This window comes from Miniopterus natalensis, chromosome 19 (assembly GCF_054644295.1).
Source record: "Miniopterus natalensis isolate mMinNat1 chromosome 19, mMinNat1.hap1, whole genome shotgun sequence".
In the NCBI taxonomy this organism is placed as follows: Eukaryota; Metazoa; Chordata; class Mammalia; order Chiroptera; family Miniopteridae; genus Miniopterus; species Miniopterus natalensis.
The window spans coordinates 21,989,508-22,012,612 of record NC_142099.1 but is presented as its reverse complement, the minus strand read 5'-3'; the positions used below and the strand labels follow the sequence as shown (position 1 = coordinate 22,012,612).

The following is a 23,105-nucleotide window of genomic DNA, read 5'->3' as shown; positions in this document are numbered from 1 at the left end:
GTCAAGAGACCCTCACTTTCTCCATAGCCTTGCATCCATGGGTCTTCCTTCAGAAAGGCAGCATGGGGCCGTGCAGTAGGAAGGGGCCCTGGACTCTGACAGCCCTGGTTCGAATCCTCTCTGTGCCAAGGGTAGCGGCTGAATGGTCTTGGGCAAATCCTTGGGCTCCCTGACACTTGTCTCATTTGGAAAATTAGAATAACAATTCCTGTTAGCCTTCAACCCCCTCCACACACCTGGGTCCAGAATAAAAAACTCAAAAAACATCTGTCTTTGAAGCTTACCTGACATTTCCTTTCCTCCCTTGTCTTAAAAATCCATTTCCTCGGCCGGAGTGGAGAGTGAGAAGAGCTTCCGTTCAGAGGGATGACAGGAGGAAACTTTGTGACCTGTAGGCTGGTGACATGTGCACGAGGGAATAAGATTCATCAGAAGCAGCCGTGAAGTTGAGTCATATGATGCATCAGAACAAGTGGGGGAAGCTCTGTAGTCTCCCGAGAGAAGTATTTCTTCTTCCCCACAATTCCGAGGCCAGGGCCAGCTGCATCTGTGTTTATTGTGGTGCCAGTCACCCAAAGGACCTGTCTTCCTTTCACCAGATACTAAACTGTCCTCCAAGCAGAGGAAATAAATAGTAGAGCCAACTCCTTTGGTTCCCCTGAATGACTTATTCATCCTTCCCTCTCCAGGCTACTTCTGAGCAGCTCTTGGGTGTCACACAGCCCTGGCTGAGACACTCTCTCTGTCCCCCAAGCAAGAGCCCTTGTCTATCTGCACTTTAAAGTCAGTTTGCCCGAGATGATAGGGAGTGTGAGGGTCAGCAGGGGTCTGCATAGAATGTGGGCACAAGCACCAGGGGCCTGTGCAAAGCAGGTGTCCCCCTCACGGAAACTTAGGCTCTCACTTTGTCCCGGTGTCTTTCTCTATGATGAGTAGAAGAACTCAGCCAGACTTTTAAGTGCAAGAATGACTTTACTACAATATGAAAGCATCAAGCCAAGGTTATTTATCAAATGCCAAATCTTACCTACCCAGTGTAGAGACTGAATTCACTTTGACCCTAAGATCCACTGCCAGGCCACTCAGGATCTGCCTCTCGGGGACTAGTGGCAGAGAAAGAGCAAAGAAAGTCACCTCCTCATCTTGAGAAAGGCAAGAATCTTTATGACTGGGCCCTACAGCCTTTGTGTTCAGATTTAAAATAGCACACCTATCTTGCTTGACAGTTTGAATTACTCAATTCTCCATCATTCATAAGCCAGCAGTCTGGAGTAGGACACTGGAATTTGAAGTGAAGGTCCTGATCCAGCCATTTACCAGCTGCAACCTTGAGGAGGTCACATAAACTTCCTGGGCCTTGCTTTCTTTCCTCATGAAAAGTCCCTAATAGAGCTCACAGAATCACTTATTGTAAGGATCAAATAGTATAACATATGTGAGAGCACTGCAGGCTCTAGATGGCTCTACTCATGGAAATAATTATTGGATCAAGTCATTACTAATAATAATAACTTATTATGAATTCCAAGTCTGCTTTGCTGCTCTCTTGTAGAACCCTGGGGTTCTCTGTGTATCTTTCGCTCTCCCTTTATCCGTAGTCATCATCTATCATTCTGCTTGATTCATTCTTCCCACCATCTCCCTTCCCCTACTTGTAAAACACACACAACCTATAATTCTTCCAGCCATTATTCTAATTCCTGTCAATCAATTTCTTATTCATTGCATATTTACATTTCCAAAATAACTGCATTTACATATAATTTGCTCTTGCCTGCACAAAAAGTGGGGACAGCTAGATAGAGCATTTAAGAAGGTGTGTCAGTTAGGCTTCAATTCAGGAAACAGAAACAGCTCTAGGTATTTCAAACTGAAAGGGATTAAAAACAAGGAATTAAGTGTTTATAAAATTCATTGAAAGAGAAACTGAAGTTAGGGGCCACCCGTAGACTCTAGATGTCAAGGGCACACTGCAACAGCTATAGTCCAGAGTTCAGCTGCTAAACTGCCTTTCAATGTCCATGACTCTGGTGTCCAGAATTTGGGGACAACTAGAATATGGGTTTTGCCTTCAAATTCACATCAATAGTGTTCCTGCTCACTTGGAGGCTTTGGGAGAGTGGGGTAGAAGTGTCTGGTTGACTTCCCAGGTTCAAAGCCTGTCTCCAATACTTCTTAGCTGTGTGGCTTGAACAAGTTATTTAACTTCTCTATGTCTCAGCTTCTTCAACTGTAAAATAGATGTAAGTAAAGAACCTACCCAATTGAGACAGAGTGGAAATTAAATGAGATGGTGTATGTAGAGTACTAAGCACACCGCCTGGTACAGGATAGGGTCTGAATAACTGGTGAAGGGAGAAAGCAAACCAAAAGGCAGTTGCAATACAGGCCACTGTGAACATGCTATGATCCAAGGAAAACGGCACAGATGAGGCGAGGCACTGACTCAGACCCCAGGCTCACAGAAGGCTCAGGAAGTAAATTCAGTAAATTCTGTGTTGGGGATTGCTGGCTAGGAGAGGGCATGCCACCCTGGTGACAAAAACCAGTTCAGTGTGGCTGGAGTAAAGGGAATAGGAGGAGGTCAGGAGGCAACTGGGAGCCAGATCATGAGGGGACTTGTAAGATGTTTAAGAATTTGAATTTTATTCTGAGAGGACTGGGAAGCCACGGAAGGATCCAAAGCCAGAACAATCCGATCTGATTTATATTTTAGAAGAAAAATCCCTTTAGTTGGAAGATGGAAAATTCTTCAATAATTAAAGAGGGGAGGAAAAGGTGGCCTGAGCTTAAGAAGTAGCAGGAAGATAAAGGAAAGTAGAATAATTTGGGGGATATTGAGGAAGTGATTGGCTAGACAGCAAGATTATCATCCTTCTTCCTTTATCTTACTTTTTTATTTCTTTATTCACTCTAATTAGGAAACAAATATCCTGTAACAGATTTATCATCTTAGGTAACAGCTCAGTGCTGTAATAGTGGCCTCCAGAAGCATAGGTCCCATGTTAATTATTTAATATAGTGGAGATATTAATATTGCAAATTTAGGGCGACATGGAAACAAAGGATGGAGCAGTGTCTATCTTTGCATTTAGCATTTGGTTCAGTGGCTCTCAGACTCTGCAATGTAGTTTAGCAATCACCATTAGTTCCCTTGTTAGAATAATCTTTTGATCTGAGCTACTTCTCGAAGAGCCATCTTAGGGGTAATGAAAAGTATGTCACACTACCTTTACCATTCCTCTTCTAGTTCTTAGGCCTATTTTGTATGGTGTTTAATTTTGGGGTGTGCTTGGGGATATTAGAACCCCTTACAACCCCAACTGAAGAGGGGCAGAGGCAGACCTATTTTTTGGCTCCTGGTGTGTGGACCAAGCTAGTCACATGACTCAGACTGAGCCAAAAGACTACTCTCTCTACAGTCTGTACCCAGACACAGAAACAGAGGTCAGTGGGTGTTAGGAACCGTAGGCCATGTATGGTCTGTGCGTTCATTTGGGCCAGAAAATCCAAATCATTCCTATGGAGTAGCAGGGATTCAGAATCTTTCCGAGAAGTTTGTATATAGAGAGAAGGATGATGCTGAGACGTGGCGCAGACAACGAATCATGTGGAGAGAGGAGAAAGAAAGAGGGAGAGGGGGTGGGGAGAGGGAAAGCAAGTCTGACAGATCAGGGATGGGCACATGATCAGTGCAGGGCTAAGCAGAGCCCTCCTTGGGACTTTTACTGACATTCCTGGGAAAGATGTGCCCTCTTTCAATGGGATTATGAACTGTAAGGACAATGTCCTCTGATGTTACCAGCAGCCACCTTGTCTTTCCTGTGGAAACCCTGATAAACACAGTGGCCTAAGCCCTCCCCTCACTCCTGTCTCCTGCCTCCTGAGCAGCCTGGTGCTCTTCCACGTGGCCCTATGTGGCATGCACACCTCCTGTCTCTAGGACCTGTGAGGCTAACATCATTTGTTTTCCTGAGCCTCTCCTGGGCCTCCCTTTGTGGCTCCACCTGGCTGACCATCTCATAAAAGAACACAAAACAACTTCCCAATCACATAGATTAGTAAATTCTCTTTTTGGCTTAAGCTAGTTTGAATAGGGTGTCTGCTATGGATTTCTGAAATGGTCCTGAGTAATACAAGAAACTCATAAAATCTAAAAATGTACAGCTACTAACCTTCAGCCACCTCAACTACAGCAACAGAATGAACATGGGTTGTGAAGATGAAAGCTAACAGGTCCACTGGTGCAAATTTTTCTTATGCCTCCATTTCCTCTGAAACTGGTTATTACTGGCAAGTTTTTAGAGTAGCTCAGCTGCCCCACTGTTTAATTTCTACATCTCATAAATTCGAGGAGTCATGGGATTAAAATTCTAGGTTAGATCTGACTTCACCAAATTGTGAGGTATTGATGTAATAAAAAAACTTTTGTATTTTAAGTTCCCCATTCTTTATTTAAGACTCCCTTGAGCTAAACATGGTTTCCATTTTGGGTGACTTGAAAGAGGGAGGCAAAGATATTCTCACATGTCATTTTCAAGAACTACTTTGACTTCCGATTCAATATAATTCTTTCTAAGTCTGATAGAACTGGGTTTTCTATCTCCTATTTCTGCTCTTGGGAAAACTTTATAAGTAGTGAGCTCTTAATCACAAGATGAAGATAATGATTTGTACGCACCCCTGCCCCCAATATATGAAAGAAACCATGATGAATAAATCAGCAAACATCCGAGTGAGCTGAAGAAATTTGATATTTTTAATGGTATCCAATGCTTATTGGTTATAAAGACCTGTGTCCTTGCCCAGCTGGCATGGCTCAGCAGTTGAGCATCGACCTATGATCCAGGAGATTGCGGTCCAATTCCCGGTAGATCCCCAGTGGCGGGAATGACTCTTTCATCATTGATGTTTCTATCTCTCTCTCCCTGTCCCTTCCTCTCTCTGAAATCAATGAAGACATATTTTTAAAAAATGAAAAAAAAAAAAAGGACCTGTGTCCTGGGTCCCTTTTCACCTTTTGCTATGGTACCAGCAGTATTGCCATGTTTATAATTGCTAACCAGGTCTTAAATTTTGGAAACATCTTTCATTTTTGAACTATGATTTGAATAATTAGAGAAATTATAAATCTGAGTGAGACTGGGGGGACTTAGAGCTGAAGGAAGGAGGGTCTTGATGTAGGATGTAAAGATGTTTGCTCTAGAAGAAGATGGGGAGAGTAATGCCAACCATTTTAGCTGTAGCTCTGAGGGTGTTTGTCTTGAAGAGAAAGCAAAAAAGAGAGAACTATGCACACATAGAGAACTGTAGAGAATCCCAGAAAGTCATGGGATTTATCAGAGTAATATTTTTTTTACCAGGAAAACTTAAAATAAATATTTAATATCTGACTCATCTCAGGAACTGAAGGAGCCACATCTATGTGTGTGACTTTTTGCTCTTCCTATAAAGGATGATCCCTAATATTACTTTGGAACCCAGCTTTAATAAACATGAAGTGGTTTCTCCCTGATTTGTGATGCAAATGGGTGATTAATCCAAGCTAGGTAAATAGGGAAATAAGTGAGCAGAAATACCCACGCTGCTAGACTTTACATATGCACATTTCATACCAGACCCAGTAGACACTTAAGCCTGCCCATCAGAACAGATATTTATAGCAGAGAAAGTTCTGGGTTGGTCTGTCTACCTTGAGCCATTTAGAAACTGAACTGGCTGGAGCAGTTTGCAAGATTTAGGCTGTGGGAGAATGGCTCTGGTTCCTTTTCAGCCTAAAGCAATTACCCAGCTGTTGGAAAGTTGAAATATTGAACCAAATTATGTTATCTAAGTTAAAATAAGCACCACTGAGAATAGCTCACTATATATATTAAGGTGCATGTATTATGCAAGAGTTGACATTCCTATTTCTCTATCTTATAAGTCAGCCTTGGAATCTTAACTGAAAATAAACTCATTGTTAGCATGTTTTTTGACTATTTGTTTTCATTGGTTTATATCTATATGTCTATATGTCTATATATCTATATATCTATATAGATATATAATGTTTGCACGTTCCCAGAGCCATTACCCTCTAAGACTGGAACTTCCAGAAACACCCTTGACAAAGTCATCAATTAAAAAATCTCAATATACAAAAAATACATGTTGTGAATGTAACAAACTGTGGAGTTTGTCCTAAAGCTGACAATATGCTTTTTTAAAAAGTCATTTACTCACACATGGTTTTATCTCATCCATACTGTACCCCTGTATGTACAGTCTACAGGGCATGTAATATAGCATCTTAAGTTGACAAAATAAAGTCTTAGCAATGAATTACTTGCCCAAACACATACTATCAGCAAGTGATGCATTCCTTCGCCTTAAATAAAGGGGAATCTCCCTTCCCCTTTCTTCCGACCCTGCTTCCTTCTCATTCTAGTATTTATTACCATTTGATTTATACACTTTTTAATGGTCTGTTTTCCCCTCTAAAATGTGAGTTATACTAAACCAGGGACTTTGTTTTGTTCAAAGCCCCTAAATCGAGTGACTGGCACACGGCAGACCTCGATAATTATTTATTGCTCAACTATAATTATGTTAACTGCCCAGCTAGTTTCACTGTTTCATACCCAAGGCAGCCTCCCTTCAACATCTTCCTCTTTCTGACCCACTAATCTGCATTCCATATCAGGGAAGATACAAACTCCATTATCGATACACACCAATTCTTGGGACCCTTGTATTTGAACTAGAAATTTTATAGTTGACTTGCTATTCAGAATAATTTAACAAATATTTATTGCACACCTGTCATATGCTCTTGGGTAAGAAACAATGACCAACCCACTAATAAAGGGTAGCAATTTACCTAAGAATCTTGAAGCCCAGGAAAGGTAAATATTTGTACTTGTGAAGCTCTATGTTCAGAATTATTATGTACACCTGAGACTAATACAATGTTATATGTCAATTTTGTAAAAGGCCATTTTTAAAAACATTATTAGGTCTGTCTAGTGTATCAGAGCAGAACATTGGCTCCCTCTTCAAACTTTCCTTTCCCATCTTTCTCAGTTGTGACTACTCATTTCCTTAATCCAGATTTCTAGACATTGTCCTAGATTTCTCTTTCCCCCATCCTCCAAATCCAATCTCTCTGCACAGGCCGTAAACTCTATTTACAAAACTTATCCTGAGACCATTTGCTCCTCACCAACGTCACCTCTGTAAATCCGAGCCTGAGGACCACTCCATTTGGTTAGACTACCAGCGGAATTTCCTAAATGCTTTCCTTGTCTTCCTGTTTCCCACCTAGCAGCCAGAATGGGCTCATGAAAGTGTAAATTACTGATCACTCCTCTGCTTAAAACCCTCAATGGTCCCCCCACCCCACTAGATAATCCATTTATTACAAAGGACATTAAGTGACACAAACAACAGCCAGATGAAGAGATACATAGGGCAAGGCCCCTAACAAAGGAACTTCTGTCCTTCTGGAGCTTGGGGCCGAGCGTGATAGCACCAGGGAGGGTTCTGCTTCCCCAGTGAGAAAAGTCTCCAGTGGTTTCCTTATTTAATTCCTCTCTTAGAAAAACATCCAAACCCTACCTTACCCAAAAGTCCTACTTTATTGGATCCTGATCACAAGTCCAATCTCCTCTCTTAGGATTCTCCCCTTTATTCATATACTCTAGCCACACCGGCCTCCTTTCATTTCTCTGAGCACAATAAACCCTTACCTGTCCCAAAATATGTGTCCTAGCAACTCCTTGTCATTTAGGTTTCAGTTTAAATTTTACCTGCCCAGGACCACTTGATTTAAAGTGGTCCCACTTCCTCCACTCACAGTCAGAGAGTAAGTCACATTCACTCGCTGAGCACTGCACGGTTGCCATCTAATACTTTCTTCATCTGTGTGTGCGTTGTCTTATTTCCTTTCAGTAGAAGGTAAACTCGATGAAGACAGGGACTTGGCTTTATCAGCACGGCAGGGTTTCTAACCGGGTGGAACACAACAGTGGGCACTCAAGAAACATTCCTTGAACGGACAAGCCTTTGTCTCACCCTTGGCAGCTTATGTAAGATGACAGTCGTCTCCCAAGACAGCTTCAGCTCACTGTGCCCCATTCCCGTTCTCCCCATCCCACAGCACTGCCGCAGCCCACAGGCAGGACCAGGGGAAGGCCTGAGGTTTCCCTATTCCTGGGCGCAGTTCAACAGTTCAAAACCATCAGGTAAGGGACAAAAGGAAGGCAGAAATAAACACTCCTGAAATGAACTTAGGAAGAGAGAAAGAAACAGTTCTTAAGATCAAGCACTTCGGGAGTTAGGAATGTTAGAGAAAGTACATGTGGCCAGAAAAAAGTGTTCAGAACGAGGGAGGAAAACTGAATCAGAGGGAGGCGGGAGGAAGAGCTCCCACCATCCTGCAGGGAGTCAGGCTCCTGGACTCGGGCTCCAGGTTCCGTCCTGGACAGACACTGACGCGGGGAGCCTGGTGGAGTGAGGTGGGCGGGGGCGCGAGAAAGGACGGTCCAGAGACGGGAAAGACGCTGGAAAGAAAAGGGGAGGACGGAGCAGAGCGGCACCAACGCCGCCTCGGATCTCGCCGGGGAGGCAAGCGTTAAGGGGAGGCGGGGAGTGACGCGCTTTGCGTCTGGAGCGGCTCCTTGGAGTCCACGGCATCCAGCGCCCGAGCCTCGCCTTCCTTTCTCCCTCCGCAGACATCGAGACACAAAAAGAGAAGCGGCTCCTGGACCAGCGAGGGGACCATGACCGAGACCACCAAGACGCACGTCATCCTGCTCGCCTGCGGCAGCTTCAATCCCATCACCAAAGGGCACATTCAGATGTTCGGTGAGCGCCCCCGCCCACCCCCGAGGCGGCTGCCGCCCGGCTGCTTTCCCCGCGCCGGTGTTTTCCGGGGCGGCCGAGCCGGGAGGGGGGTGCGTGGCGTGGCCCTTAGAGGGGTGCGCCGGCCGACCCCGCCGCGGGGGGCGGGGGGCAGCCGCTCCGTCCCGGGCTTCCCGAGCGGACGCAGACTGCGCTTTCGAGGCGTCCCTGGCTGGGCGCAGACCCGGCTCGCGCGGGGGCCGAGGCGTGGGGGAGGGGAAGGGGCGAAAGTGAGCGTCGGTTTGGGTCGCAGGGGGGGCGGCGGTTGGAGAACTTGGGTGCGGCTGTGCGGTGGTTCGGCCACTTGGCTGGTGAGGATCCGGATGGGGGCGCGGAGAGGAGAGGAGACGGGTTTGGAGACAAGGCGCTGTTTGTCCAGGCTGGGTGGGAAGCGCGAAGGAGTTAAACGATGTCTGTGCATCGGAGACGCCGACACACACTCACCACGCACCTGGAACGTTCATTTAGGGGCTGGGTGATGGCTGGGGCGGCCCGGGGGTGAAATGTTTGAGGGTGGTGCACCCCGGTCTGCCCCGCGGGGGGTGGATGGCTGAATGAATGGGGTGGGTGTTTCTGGCCAGCTCGGGCTTGGCTGCGGGGACTCGCTGCCCGGGAGCGGGCCCGGGGCGGCCGCCGAGGGCGACCCTTCGGGAGCCGGTGTAGATGGATCACCACCCAAGTTGGCTGAGGCTCTTTGCAGGGAGGCGATGGCATCCGGTAGGTTTGCGGCGTGAGATGGTGTGTCTAGGAGCGTGTGTGTGTGTGTGTGTGTGTGTGGTGTGAGTGCGTGTGCACGCGCACACGATTTGGGGCGGGGAAAGCGCATCCTCGAGCCGCTCGTATCTTGGAGGCTTTGGAGCTTGGAGAGAGAGGGAGCGAGCGGGGGCTCTTGGCTGCTGGTTTGGGATTCGCAGGGGCAAGGGAAAGGTGGCCGACGCCTGTCGGAGATCTCCTGGCACGGGTGGGTAAAGCCACGCCGCTTTGCTGGGCTTTGCTGCTGCTCCGGGAGGACCCGGAGGCGCGCGGGCGTGCGCTTGGAGACCCTGAGGGGGGGCGCGGGAGCAGGCTTCGAGGAGAGGTTAGAAGTTGGGGTTGCTTTTTGTTTCTGGCACTGAGAGAAAGGAGAAGAGGAGACCGAGTGGGCTGGGGATGGATGCCCGACCGTGGGAGGCCCGACCCGGGCGGCCAGCGGGGCGCTATCCAGAGGCGGCGGTGCTGAAACGCAGGGCGCGCCGGAGCCCGCTGGGGCGCAAGTGTTTACCCCGAGCCTGAGGACTGCTGAGCTCTCCTGGGGCTCTTTAATGAAAGCCACGTCGTAAGGGCAAAGCCTGGGAGAGGTAGCTTACACTAAACATATTCCTCTTTAAGCCTGAAAGGTGCGTTGAACTGGGCCCGCTTATTAAAAACCTCATTAGAAGGATACAGAATTAATTACTTTGAGCCGAGGGCAGATCAGGTAGGCACATTGAGAGGGTCCAACGAGGGAGGCTGAGAGGTAGCCATCCCTTCCTCACCATCCCTTAAGCTGTTTTAAAGCGTTTTATTAGGAGCGAATGCCAACTTACCCGTTAAATACAGACGTTTTGTTAAGCGTCGGGGTGGACCAGAGCATCTCATCAGTCTTCTAAGGGAATATCAGAGCCTTCGGAACACTGTACTTTCACTTTTCTTTTGGTTCTGGTGTCTTCAGCCTCTCCTTTTCGTCTCTGTCCATATTTTCTCTAGCCATTTTATGTTGATGTACTGTATTCCTTCCTCTTGGTTGCCCAGGCAAGGGTAGACTTTCCTCGGTATCTCCTTGGCTCCAGGAGTCTTTCGTGAGCCAGCAGGCACTCCTCCTTTCTTCCTGGGGCCTCGGATGCAGTTAACTCTGCTTGTTTTGGATTGCAGGAGGGGCAGATTTAGGTTGAAAACCAAGGATTCTGGTTTGCAACTGAAGAGAGTTTGGTAACAATGACAAGGGTTTTCATTAAGTCAATGCTGACCTGCTATTTCCTCCTGACTTCACAGGATGGAATATGTGGAAATTGGCATGGATTACAATAGGGAGGTTTAGACATAGAATAGATGAAAAGAGACTTTAACATTTTTTTATTTTATTGTTGAGAGTATTACAAATGTCCCCCATATTTCCCCCTTTGCCCCCCCATCTAACTATCTCCCGCCCACCCCAGGCCTTCACCTGTCTATTGTCTGTGTCCATGGGCTGTGCATATATGCTTTTAAGTTCTATGGTTAATCTCTTCCCGCCCTCCTTCCCACCTTCCCTCAGAGATCTGTCAGCCTGTTTCATGCTTCCATGTCTGTGGTCCTATCTTGTTTGTCAATTTATTTTGTTCCTTAGATTCCACATATAAGTGAGATCATGTGATATTTGTCTTTCTCTAACTGGCTTATTTCACCTACCATAAGAAAAGAGACTTTTGACAATAGTGACTATTTGCTTGTTATTGGAACTGAGGAAGAAGAGAGTGCCTCTTAATAAAACCTTTTGACTGTCCATTAGTTACATGTAATCCAGAGAACAATGTGGAAAGAGGGTATGTGCTATGCTCACTGGGCCTTTATGGAGCTTATGATCTAATAAAGGATCTAGCACACATGCACGTGAAAAGGGAACAAGTACACAGAATACTTATTAAACTATTTTTTGTACAATCTGTTATGGGAATCTTAGAGCGCATGATAAATACTGTAATTTATTTTTGTAGAGTAGTTTCTAGTTTACAAAGCCTTTTCCTATATGTTGTGTCACATTTCTAGTAACAGACTTACAAGTAAAGCACTATTATCTCTGTTTTACAAATGAAAACGGATGTTCAGAGGCTAAGGGACTTTCTTAAGTGGCTTAAGTGATGTGGAGAGTGTGTGGCCGACTTGAGACATTGTGAGTCCACTTGCAGAGGCCTTTGCACTGTACCAAAGGCAGGAACAGTACTCACTAATGGGCTGACTGTATAATTCCATGAACGCTGTTTCCTTCAAACATATACGAACAGATGAGAGGCAAATTGGCCATGAACTAAATGAGGTTCCTAAATACACATTTCCTTAAGGGCTCTTTCCCATCGCTAAAGAAATCAGTTATCCACAAACTATTTTCTCCTTTTAAATGGCTTTTTACATTTTCTCACCAACAATACAGAAATAATTAATGCAATAAAATTACCAGTCTTTCTTTAAGGTGCTGAAATTTGTAATAGAAAAAATTTAAAAGACCTAAACTGAACTTTGAGGTTAGACACTTTTAATAGAGCTTCTGTGTTTTGAAATCCAGTTGCTAACCAAAGAAAAAAGACTGTTGATAAAAAGAGATGTGGCCTTCAGAACTAAAAACTCACTATCTCACTAAAGTGGTACTTGTACAGTTGTCAATATTTGTAAAATATTTTTAAATGAACCTTACCCTTTACTTTGAGAGGGGAGTTGATATTATTTCTGCTTGTGGCTGTAGAAACATATAGTAAAAAAATTAATATTTATGTAGAGATATTTGACACTTATATACTTTACTGTAATTAAAGTGTTTTCAGGGATGAATAAAAGTTTTTGGCCAAGTAAAGCCATCAACTAACAATGTTTTATTTCATGGATCTACCTTATTACATAAGAGGATAACCTCACACTAGTTTTTTGTTGGTTTTTTTTTTAAAAAAAAAACATGTGCATTCTTAGTTATTAAGTATTTAGAGATTCTATTTCAGTATAACTCTTTGTATTTATATTGCTAAATCTGTCAATAAATCTACCACTGGGAAATCAGATAGCAAGTTAAGTTAGAAAAGTAAAAAAAGAACTGATCAGATTAGTTTTGCCATAAAAAAGAAAGGAACTGAGAAAATTGATCACAGCAGAAATGTATCCTGTTTTTTGATGATTCCAAAATAACTGTATTTACCAGTTTCTCTATTTCAAAATGTTTTTGCTTCAAACCATTGGTCTTTTGAAAAGAGACATGATCCAATTCTGTTCCTCTCAAAGGGTAATAAAGATGGCTTTCTCTACTTCTTATGGAATCAGAAATGTAACCCCTATTGCTACAACTAGAAATCATATGAAAAATGAATTTGGGTTGCTACCAATATAGAGAGAACTGTCAGAAAACTGTTTAATATGCTTGCAATGCCTATTTTAAAAGCATATTAAAGCCCCTCCATGTTCAACTATTTTAGATTTGGTGAACTCCATTCACCCTAGTGTGATTTTCTATGATTTTGTAGAATTGGATTGTGTGTCTACTCTCTTTTCCACAGGCTTAATTGTCTGAAGTGTAAGGACCATGAGATCCTTTCTTTTGACATTTGTTTTTGGCTCTAATCCTTTCGGGGGTCTCAAACAACTATATTTCTGCTCTTACTATAAAGCTGTGGGTTTCTATGACCTTGAGATTTATTATTATATCATTTTAAAGCTTCAAACAAATGACATTCTACTGGGGGTGTGAAGATGGGTTTTCCAATGCTTTATTTTTCTACATTTCCCCAACCCTTCATCTTGGTACATATAGAAAGGTGGAATCCTCATTCCATGGAACACTGATTAAACTACATCAATAACTGTTTATATTTCTTTTGAAATATTTATGTGCTGATAAATATTTAGCAGTGTGTGGTTCATCACATGAACTACAAGATCTTTAAAAAAGGCAAATTTTTGTAAACTTAAGAGATTGCCACCATTAAAATTAAGAAAGACAATAAAATCTAAGACATAATTACTTCACTTACCATGAGCCAATCTTGCTAAGCACATTTTTAACATTATTTACTTGTTATGCCCCAGGGAATTGAAGTTTATAGATAATATATGATGTTCCCATGCTGCGAATCATGTTATAAAGAGTGGATAAATATCCCAGTCTTTTCCTATTGCCTTATTATTTCTCTATATGTGGAAATTAAATGAAATTGCTATTGCTTTGAGAGTGTACTTAGTCTCCTTTAGCCTTTGTCTTATCATTTGTAAACAATGTGATTGATTTTACCAGGGGTCAGCAAACTCTACAGCCTGCTGGCCCAATGTGGCTTGCAAGCTTAGAATGATTTTCATATTTTTAAATGATTGAGAAAAATGTAAAAGAAGAATAATATTTTGTGACACATGAAAATGTTATGAAATTCAAATTTTACTGTTCATGAAGTTTTATTCATACACAAGCACACTCATTCACACGTGTATCGTCTAGGTCTACTTTCATGCTACAACAGCACTTGTAACAGAATCCATAGGGAATGAGAGCCTAAAATGTTTACTATCTGGTTGTCTACTAAACGTTTGCCTACCCCTGATGTAACCTAGCTCTGGGGTTCGAATGGGGAGTGAATCTAAAGGATTCTAAAAATATAAAGTGCAGTTGAAGTCCATTACCCAGAGGAAGTCTTTAAAGAACAATTTTTCAGTCTAAACTGAATCTCTAAAAAGACTCATTTAAGCAGCAAATGTAGTTCCAATTTCATAATTGTCATTTTTCTGGCTGACTTAGGAAATGGCCATGCTCACAATGGGGATGGTTTTCTCCTGTCTGGTTCACGCTGGACATTGATTAGCCCCTCTGGCTAATGTTGGATGTTTCTCTGCTGTTGAACATTAGATATATTTCCCCAGAACACCCTTTTCCTGATTCACAGCTACTTCCTTCTTTCAATCTAATATTTTATATGCCTTAATATTTGAAGATTTTTAAAAATTTAACATACCAATTGCATCAGGCTTTTACAGGCTGTTCTTGCAGTCACATCTTTTTTCTGCAGCATCTCACCTCCTTCTGAACTCCAGTGGCAGTTGGTTTGTACCTCTCTTATAGCACTTAGCACATTGTGCTGTGGATTGTAGCTATTTCTGTCCATGTTTCATATTCTCTATCAGATGTAGGTCCTTGCCAGGGTTGTATGGCTTTCTTATCTCCTAAGGTGCCTAGCACAGTGCTCTGGGCATGTGGGAGATACTAGAGATTATTAGCAAATGAATGAATGATTGAACTGTTAGGAATATTCAGAATCTCAAAGTTTAGGTAACATAGGTGACCAGAAATCAGACAAGAATTTGGGAACCAGGATATAAAGAAAAACAGATTCAAGTAAGACAGAGTCAGAAGACAGGACAAATAACAAACACTCAGGGACCTCAAAATGAGATGATTGTTGCCTCAAGGTAGGAAGGCTCATGCGTCCTAGAGTGGAAACTTATCCCAGAGTATAGCCTGCCCAGATATCCACAGTGGGAACCTGCAAATCATGTGTGAGAGTGATTACTGAAAACTGTCTCCTGGATGCTTTAGTCAGATATGTGGTACATCTAGGAACTGTTTCTCCATGAGGCAAAAGTTGTTTGAGGATGGCAGAGGAGCTAAGATTTCTTTTTATTTACTTTCACTTTGAAAAAGATTTTATGTCCATGGCACCTGGCAAAGGGAAGCTTGGTGTGTTATTTACCCTACTTTGAACAAATGAACAAAAAAACCTTGGTTTGTCAATTAGAAGTTTTCATCTTCAGAAATCACAGAATCTCCATTTGAAGGTGTTTTCGAAAATCATGCAGATACTCATCCAGTCGTGAAATCCCTTTTAAACATCTTCGCAAGTGTTTGTCCAAACTCTGCCTGAGAGCTTCCAGGGAACGCACAATGTTGCAAAAGAGCCAAACAGCACTTGGCTCGGTTTTACTTTTTTTTCAAGATTGTTCCTTCTATTGGGCTGACATAGGCCTTCCTGAGACTTCCATGTGTTGGCCCTAGTTCTTTCCCTTGAGATCCATGGAGCAGGTCTAATCTGTCTTCTACTTGCAAGGCATTCGAATAGCTGAAGACAGCTACTCTGTGCTCCTCACCAATCTTCTCTTTAGGCTTAACAAGCCCCGCACCTTCTGCGGGACATCCATTGCCGGTGCTGCTCTTCATAACATCTGGGCTCATCTTCCTTCGACCGATCTTCAGTATCTGTATCCCTCTTTAAGTGTTTACCCAGTTCATGATGCAACATTCTGATGTGGCCCTATTGTGTGCTATCTTATCTATTATTAGACTTAGCTTACTGAGTGTTCCCTTTATTTGTGGTGCTGATACGTTTTACATGGGTTCTGTTGAGAGCTCCAAACAACTCTTGTCCATGTTCAAAGGTCCTGGTTTGGGACTGAACTCTGAACTTTCTTCCTATCTTGTCCAGCTCCTCCCCTCATAGTTATTATTAGCACTGCCTTTCCCAGGGCTCCCAGGAGAGCAGCAAAGTGGTTTTGTTCTCTATAGTGGTGAATTTGCCCCAACAGAGGTGGGCACTGTCACATTTAAGTTGGACAGGTGGAATCTTTAAAGTCAAATACAGTGGTACTTCGGTTTTCCAACGTCTCCATGGATGAACATTTCGGGTTACAAACGCCTTAAGCCTGGAAGGAAATGCTTCGGTTTTCAAACACACCTGGGAAGCTGAACATGCCCCTCGGCTTCTGCTGAGGTCAAGATCCTGGGGCCTAGCTGTCAGTTGTTGTTCCCTCGGTTTTCGAACATTTCAGAACTCGAAGCGTCTTCTGGAACGGAGTACATTCAAAAACCGAGGTGCCACTGTAAAAACAAAGTCATTTTTCTTCTGGAAATTTCCAAGCACATGCAAAAGTAAACAGAATGATATAGTGAATCCCAATGTACCTGTCACTCAACTACAATAATATTCAACTCATTGCCAATCTTGATTCATTGATAGCCCTACCCACTGCCCCACCCCTGCCTTATATTCTTTTGAAGCAAATCTCAGACATCCTCTTGTTTCAAGGTGAGACCGTTTCAGCTAGCACATGACTGCTTCTCTGTCTATATGACCTCTATTTACAGACTGGATCTTTCTCCTCCCCGGCTCAGGTTTGTGTGCTTGACAGTTTGAGTTGCACAGAAGCTGGCATAGGAACAATGTCTAATCTCCATCTTTGAGTGATATACTAATGCCTCCACCCAGTCAACAGCGGGTGACACTTTAGCATTGGCATTGCCTTTAAAGCAAGGGATGTATGGCCTTTCCCATCTCTCTCACGTCTTGGGAGGCCTCTGAAGCTCCCCTCCGCAGTGGACTCCCACTGGACACAATGGGCCATTCTTCCGAGACTTCCAACATTCAACTCTTTATCCCTTGTCATTCAAAGCCATGAATGTCTGTGTCAGAAGATGTTCCTACATCAGTGGTTCCCGACCTGGGGGGCTCTGAACAACCTGGTATCTCACAAATCAGAATAAGGGTCTGGAAACTGTTTCCAGTATTTCTGAGGATATGATTCATCCTCTGTGTGGCACAGGCTGAATGTCAGGTTTCTGGGCTTTTGCTGGTATTATTATCAGTTTGGTGTGAGTTAAGCTCATACTGATTGTCTTTGATAAACAACAACAGCAACAAAATGAAGAGAATTTTTTCCTTCTATTTCTTCATACGAGGAGGAACATAAATGAATTCTATTTGGTGACAAGGTTGGCTCCTGCAGTAGCATTTAAATTTTGGGCTTCTGTTTGGCTTGACTTGAACCTCTGTAGAAAATGAAAATAAAATCCTTCTTATTGGTCCCTTAATCCTTGCCTTGTGCTGTTTTAAATCAACTTTTCAAAGTGTATTGTCATGCAATTCTGTGATCATTTGCATTTAAATGTAGTGTATAAAGAACTCCCTGCTGAACCCTTAGGGGATGTATAGACCCACTATCCTCGTTTGCCCGGCAAATCATATGGCTCTGAATATTCATAAAAACAGGGTGGAATGACTTCTCCGTAAGGAATTTGCTCTTCGCAGCTGCACTTGTTTTGTTAAGATTGGTTCTTCATGTTTCATTTGTGGTTGTATGGAGCTCTAACAGTGGGTGGGGAAGAAATGGTGGGGAGCTGGTAAGGACCGTCTCTCTAGTGGGACCCCCTCCCCATCGTGGCCAAGGGGGGGTGCTTTAACGTTGTTTTTCTGGCTTTGATCCCCTTTACTTGCTTCCATCCCCCACTCAGTACAACCCATAGCAATGTACACTACACGTTTCTTTTAGATGCAAATTGTTTACTTCAGTCTATTGTGATAAAAACATTTTTTAAAAAAAGAAATGCATAAAGACATTGCATTTGAAACAGCTGGGAAAGGAAAAAAGAATAAGACACAATGTTGCCTATGAGGAATCCTTGTGTTTGACAATGGGTCTGGGGTAGTTTGGACTGTAGGGATTAAAGGGGTGGGGAAGGAAAAAACCACCCAGCTGGTCAATTAGGTGATCTCTCGGCTTCCTCTCCCCTTCCCTCTTCCCAGGCTGGAACTCGCCCCAGTGGGCACGTGCCCACAGGCCTTTGTGGGAACTGAAACCACTATAGACACTCTTCCTGCCTTGGATGGGGCACAGCAGTCGTCTGATACCCCTGACACCGTGGAATTTTTCTGGGCCTGTGTTGTGACCAATTCTGTGCACCCTCCTCAATAAATAATCACTATCAACTAACACGTGAGATAACATTCACTGAGCAGTTACTTTGTGCCAGGCACTGTTTTGAGTGCTCTCCTTGCCTTGCCTCCTTTAATTCTTAAAACAATCTTATTCTCATTAAGCCACGAGCAATTACAAAAAGAAGCAGATCAAATCGTTCTGAACAGAGGCCGCTCGTGGCTTAACTACCAGTGAGATTAGAGTGACCGGCAAGGACCCTGCCCATTCTTGCTGCAAAGAATCTTATTTAGATGGGAGCCCTTGGTAGGCCCTGCAGGGTATGGCTAGAATAGGCTGTTCCCCTAATCTCCCTGCAGAAGACTCAGCTTTTGCTGCTGCTGGAAGGATCTAGGGACAACAGTCATGTGACTGCTCATTGTCTTTGAGGGCTGCCAAGAGAACCTTGGTTTTTGGCCAGACTTTTGTGCCTGTCCTCACACAATCACCCACTGGAATGAATGGTGACTTAGGCTAAAAAAGTTTCCACAGAATAGAAAATAATCAGATTTGCAGTTGGAAGAGACTTCAGAGGACATCCAGTCTCTTATTGGATATTTTTCGTGACAGAGAGCTCATTTCCAGTCTGTTTCTTTGCTGGACAGCTTCATTTGTTAGAAAGCTCTTGGTCATGAGCATAATCTGTGTCCTTGTGACTTTGGGCTGTTTGTCCCAGTGCTTTCTTCTGAAAATGTCAACCAGGCATCTAGCATCTAGATTGGGAATCTGAAACGTATTTGTCATTCAAATGTCTAATAAGACCTTTCGGACTATCTCCACTCAACGATTTGAAGCACTATCTCCCCACTGCGAGAGAGGGGGTTGGTGGGTAACATGTTAACAAGCTATTACTGGGCACCTCTAATATAGTTTATCTGCTCTGTTGCACGTGGATATCTGTCCCTACCCCTTCACAGCACTGTCACCCCCTGACGTAGTGTAGGGGATGTTTACCTGTTTATTGACATCTCTTCTCTAAGAATATTGACTAAATGGAGCATAATCTTGTCCCGCTCTGAGTTATTCTGTCCTGGATGCCCAGTATTTAGAATGAAGCTGGAACATGGGAAGTACTTGATTAATATTTGCTGAATAAATTAAGAGCCACAGCAGGATAGTGAAGGTCCCAGATCCTTTGCAGTCATCTGAGCACCCTAGAGAAGGACACGTTTCTTTGAAGGTCGACTGGTATGGAAGCAATAGTTCTAATCCTCGAGTCAGAGGATTTGAGTTCATCACAGTTTTGCACTTGCTGTCTGGGGGACGCATAAGCTGTGTATGTAGCTGCTCTGGGGCTTAATCTTTCTCATCTACAAAAAGGATTGACATTCTTTGCCTTATTTAATTTCAGAGTTGTCCTGAGGATGAAATACAACCACATGGGAGAAAGAATTCTATAAATTGGAAAACACTGTATAAATATAAGTCATTACTACTATGATGATGATTGAGATCGTATGATCTTGATATAGTAAGAGTAGATTTAGCCTGAGAATGAATTTATCTTCCACTTGAGATGAGTTAGTTTCTGGAGCAGCTAGGGTTCGTGTGATTCCAGGAGATGCTCTCTACGAGTTTGCTTACCAACGCCAACACCACCAATACTTATTTAAGTGCCTACTGTGTGTAGGCATTAGTCTAGTTGTTGGGGTACATCAGAATACAAAACAGACAAAAATCCCCCGCCTTCTTGGCACTTACAAGTCTAGAGGAAGCAGAAAAACAATAAACAAAGTAAATAATTATGTAGTATGTTAATAAGTGCCAAAGTATAAAATAGAGAAAAAGAAAAGCAGGGTAGAGGAACAAGGAGGACACAGGGGGAGTGGGGAGGGCGTTGCAGTTTTAAAGAGTGATCGGGGGAGACCTTACTAGATGGTGACACTAGAGCAAAGACTTGAAGGAGATGAGGGGTTTATCCATATGGATACTGGGGGAGAGAGCACTCCAGACAGAGGGAACAGCAAGTGCAAAGGTGAGTACTTCTCTCAAATGTCCAAGAGAAAAGTAAATCAGTGTGTCTAGAGTAGAGGGTGGTGGTGGTAGATAAGATTAGAGAGATATTGGATGGCCAGATTGTGTTGGGTCACATAGGACTTTATCTGCAAGGGAGAAGGGGAGCCGTTTGAAGGTCTTGAAGAGAAGCATTGCATGATCTGAGTTCCACTGAGTTATTGTGACTGCAGTGATGAGACCAGACCAACGGGGCTGAGACCGGAGAGGGAAACGAGGTAGGAAGTTACTAGAGGAGGAACGATGGTAGTTTGGACCAGAGAGGTAGAGGTAGGAAGAAGTGATAGGATTCTAGACATATTTTGTAGGAAGTGCCAGTAGGCTCTGTTAATGATCTGCTTTGTTGAAAAAGAATAAGGAATGAAGGATGAGCCACAGGAAGAGTGGAATTGGCATTGATTGATGTGGAAGGACTGTGGGAAGAGCAGGTGTGGGAGGGAATATCAGGGGCTCAGTTTGGGGCATGTTACTTCTGAGAGGATGATTAGACATTCAAGTGAAGATGTTGAGTATGCATATACCAGCATGAGCCAAAAATATAAGGAAATGAATAACTCGGGAGTCATCAGCAAATACTTGATATTTAAAGCCACAAGACTGGCTGAGAACACAGAGGGAGTGAGTGTCCATAGAGCAGAGGTCAAGGACTGAGTCCTGTGACACTGTGGCCTTTAGGGACTGGGGAGATGGGGAAGAGACAGCAACCTTGACTGTCAAAGAGCAGCCAGTGAGGCCGAAGGAAATCAGGAGCGTGTGATGGCCTGGAAGCCAAGTGAAGTTGGTACTTCAGTGGTGCAAGACCAACATGTCAAACGTTAGTGAGAGGCCCACTGAGATGAGCACGGAGAACTGATTGTTGGTGTCTCAAAAAAGACTGTTGAAGACTTTGACAAGAGCAGATCTGCTGGAGTGGTGGGGGCAGAAACTGGACGGGAGTGAGCATAAGAAGGAAAGAGGAGTGTGATTGGGGGGAGCAAATTGAGATGCTGTTTTGAGAACTGTTACTCTAAAGGGAGCGGAGAAAGGTGGTATGGCCTGAGAGGGACATGGTTCAAGAGATATGGGTCTTGTTTTTTGTTTATGGGAGAAATAAGATCATGTGTGTATACTGATGGGACTCACCCAATGGATATGGAAAACTAATAGAAAGAGAGGAGAGAAATCTTGAAAGAATGTTCTTAAATAGGCAAAAATGGAGGAGTTGGCTTTGCCTGGGTGCACCGAAAATTTGTCCATAGCTATAGTAGAAGAGAAAGTGAGGCTATGGAATCACATGCAGGTAGGTGGGTAGATGTGGTGGTGGAAGCACAGGGAAGTTCTCTTCTGAGAGTTTCTGTTCTCTCAGTGCAATAGGGAGGAAGATGAGCGTGAGGACGGGGGAGGAGGTGCGGGGGTTTGAAGGGAGACGGGAAATATGCGAAAGGAGCAGGAACGGGACCTAGCTGAAGTGGTGGGAGAGGCGTCTCTCTAAGGGCGCTCATGTGATAGAACTTCCCTAGTGCTGATCTATGCTGCAGAATATCGGATGTCCCTACCCTCCTTCAGGGTTGCTTGGTCAGGTTCTTATCCATTTTTAGGCATCAGCTTTGGAATGAAAACTCACTTGTGCATCACTCAAATGCTTGCAGGTTGTGGGAACTGTCAGAACTGTCATGGTCTTTTCAAAAACTGACTTCATAAAAAGTAAAAAGGAAAAATGTTATGCTCTGACCCAGGCTGACTTTCAAATTGCCCTAGAGCCTCACGTGGTTTCACTTCATATCACTCGTTAGGGAGTTGGTCCTGGCCTGGGTGAGGAGTTCTTTATTTCTTTTGTCTGGGATAAGTGTGTCATCATTTACAGTTCTCCCTGCCAAAGGGACTTTGGTTTATCCGGCCAGACATTCCTAGCCTGCGTTATTTTATCTTTTTAAAAATTCCAAGTGCTCCTTCAAGTCACCACCTTTTAGCAGCCAAGAGTCTTCAATTTGGGTTTTAAGTGTAATTTATATCACTACCATTCGAATCAAGCAGCTAACAAGTATTTGCGAGGCAATTAGGGTGCACCAGCCGGAAATCACAGCGTGTGGTGGGAGCTCTTACATACTGGATATAGTGCCAATGAAGGCAGGCGGGGTGCCATCTCGGGCTCAGCCACCTCATAGTAAGGAAACTGAGGACTGAGGGAGTGGTGACGGGTTAGGGTGGGAAGGTGACTTTGACATGTGACACTTTCTCATTGTAAACCCTAAAGCGTATTCCCTCTAGTCATTAAGACCTGCATGTCTCCCTTTCGACGCTGGTTGGTACTCCGGGCATTTCTGAGTAGCTGTTTCCACAGCGATGGGCATGCAGCTCACCCTGTGCAGTCGCAACACAGGGAAAGCAGCGACGTTCCCCTGCCTCTCACAGGCACCGCCCGGGCGGCTAATGGCTTCCAAGTCCCCGGGACCATAGAAACAGCGTCCTCAGTGGTGACGAGCTGCATTCGCTTTGTTCTCAAAATCCTCAACTCTCTCCTTAGTTCATGGGTCCTTGTGGATAGTTGAGAGTTTACTTCAAGAGAAAAAGAGAATTAACACATTCTTGAATACCTACTCTGCACCTGATGCTTTTGCCTGTTTTGCACCATTTAATTCTTAGAACGGCTCTGAAAAGTCAGTTTCACCCCCCGGGTTTATAAGATGAGATGGCTACGGTGGTGAAGAGCTTATGCAATTTGACTGAGGTCATGCAATTATAAAATGGAAAAGCCTGGATTCAAATTCTTTGTGTGTGATGGAGAAAAATAATGATAGTTGTAAAAG

At 43.8% G+C, this 23,105-nt stretch overlaps 1 protein-coding gene across 1 annotated transcript in view; it reads left to right on the top strand.

Moving 5' to 3' along the window:
- Positions 1 to 8,762: 8,762 nt before the first annotated feature.
- Positions 8,763 to 23,105, top strand: part of NMNAT2 (nicotinamide nucleotide adenylyltransferase 2) — a 90,393-nt gene continuing 76,050 nt past the window's right edge. The window contains exon 1 of the mRNA XM_016224597.2: positions 8,763 to 8,847. Within this exon, the coding sequence (XP_016080083.1) occupies positions 8,763 to 8,847 (85 nt within the window). The remainder of the gene's footprint in view (positions 8,848 to 23,105) is intronic.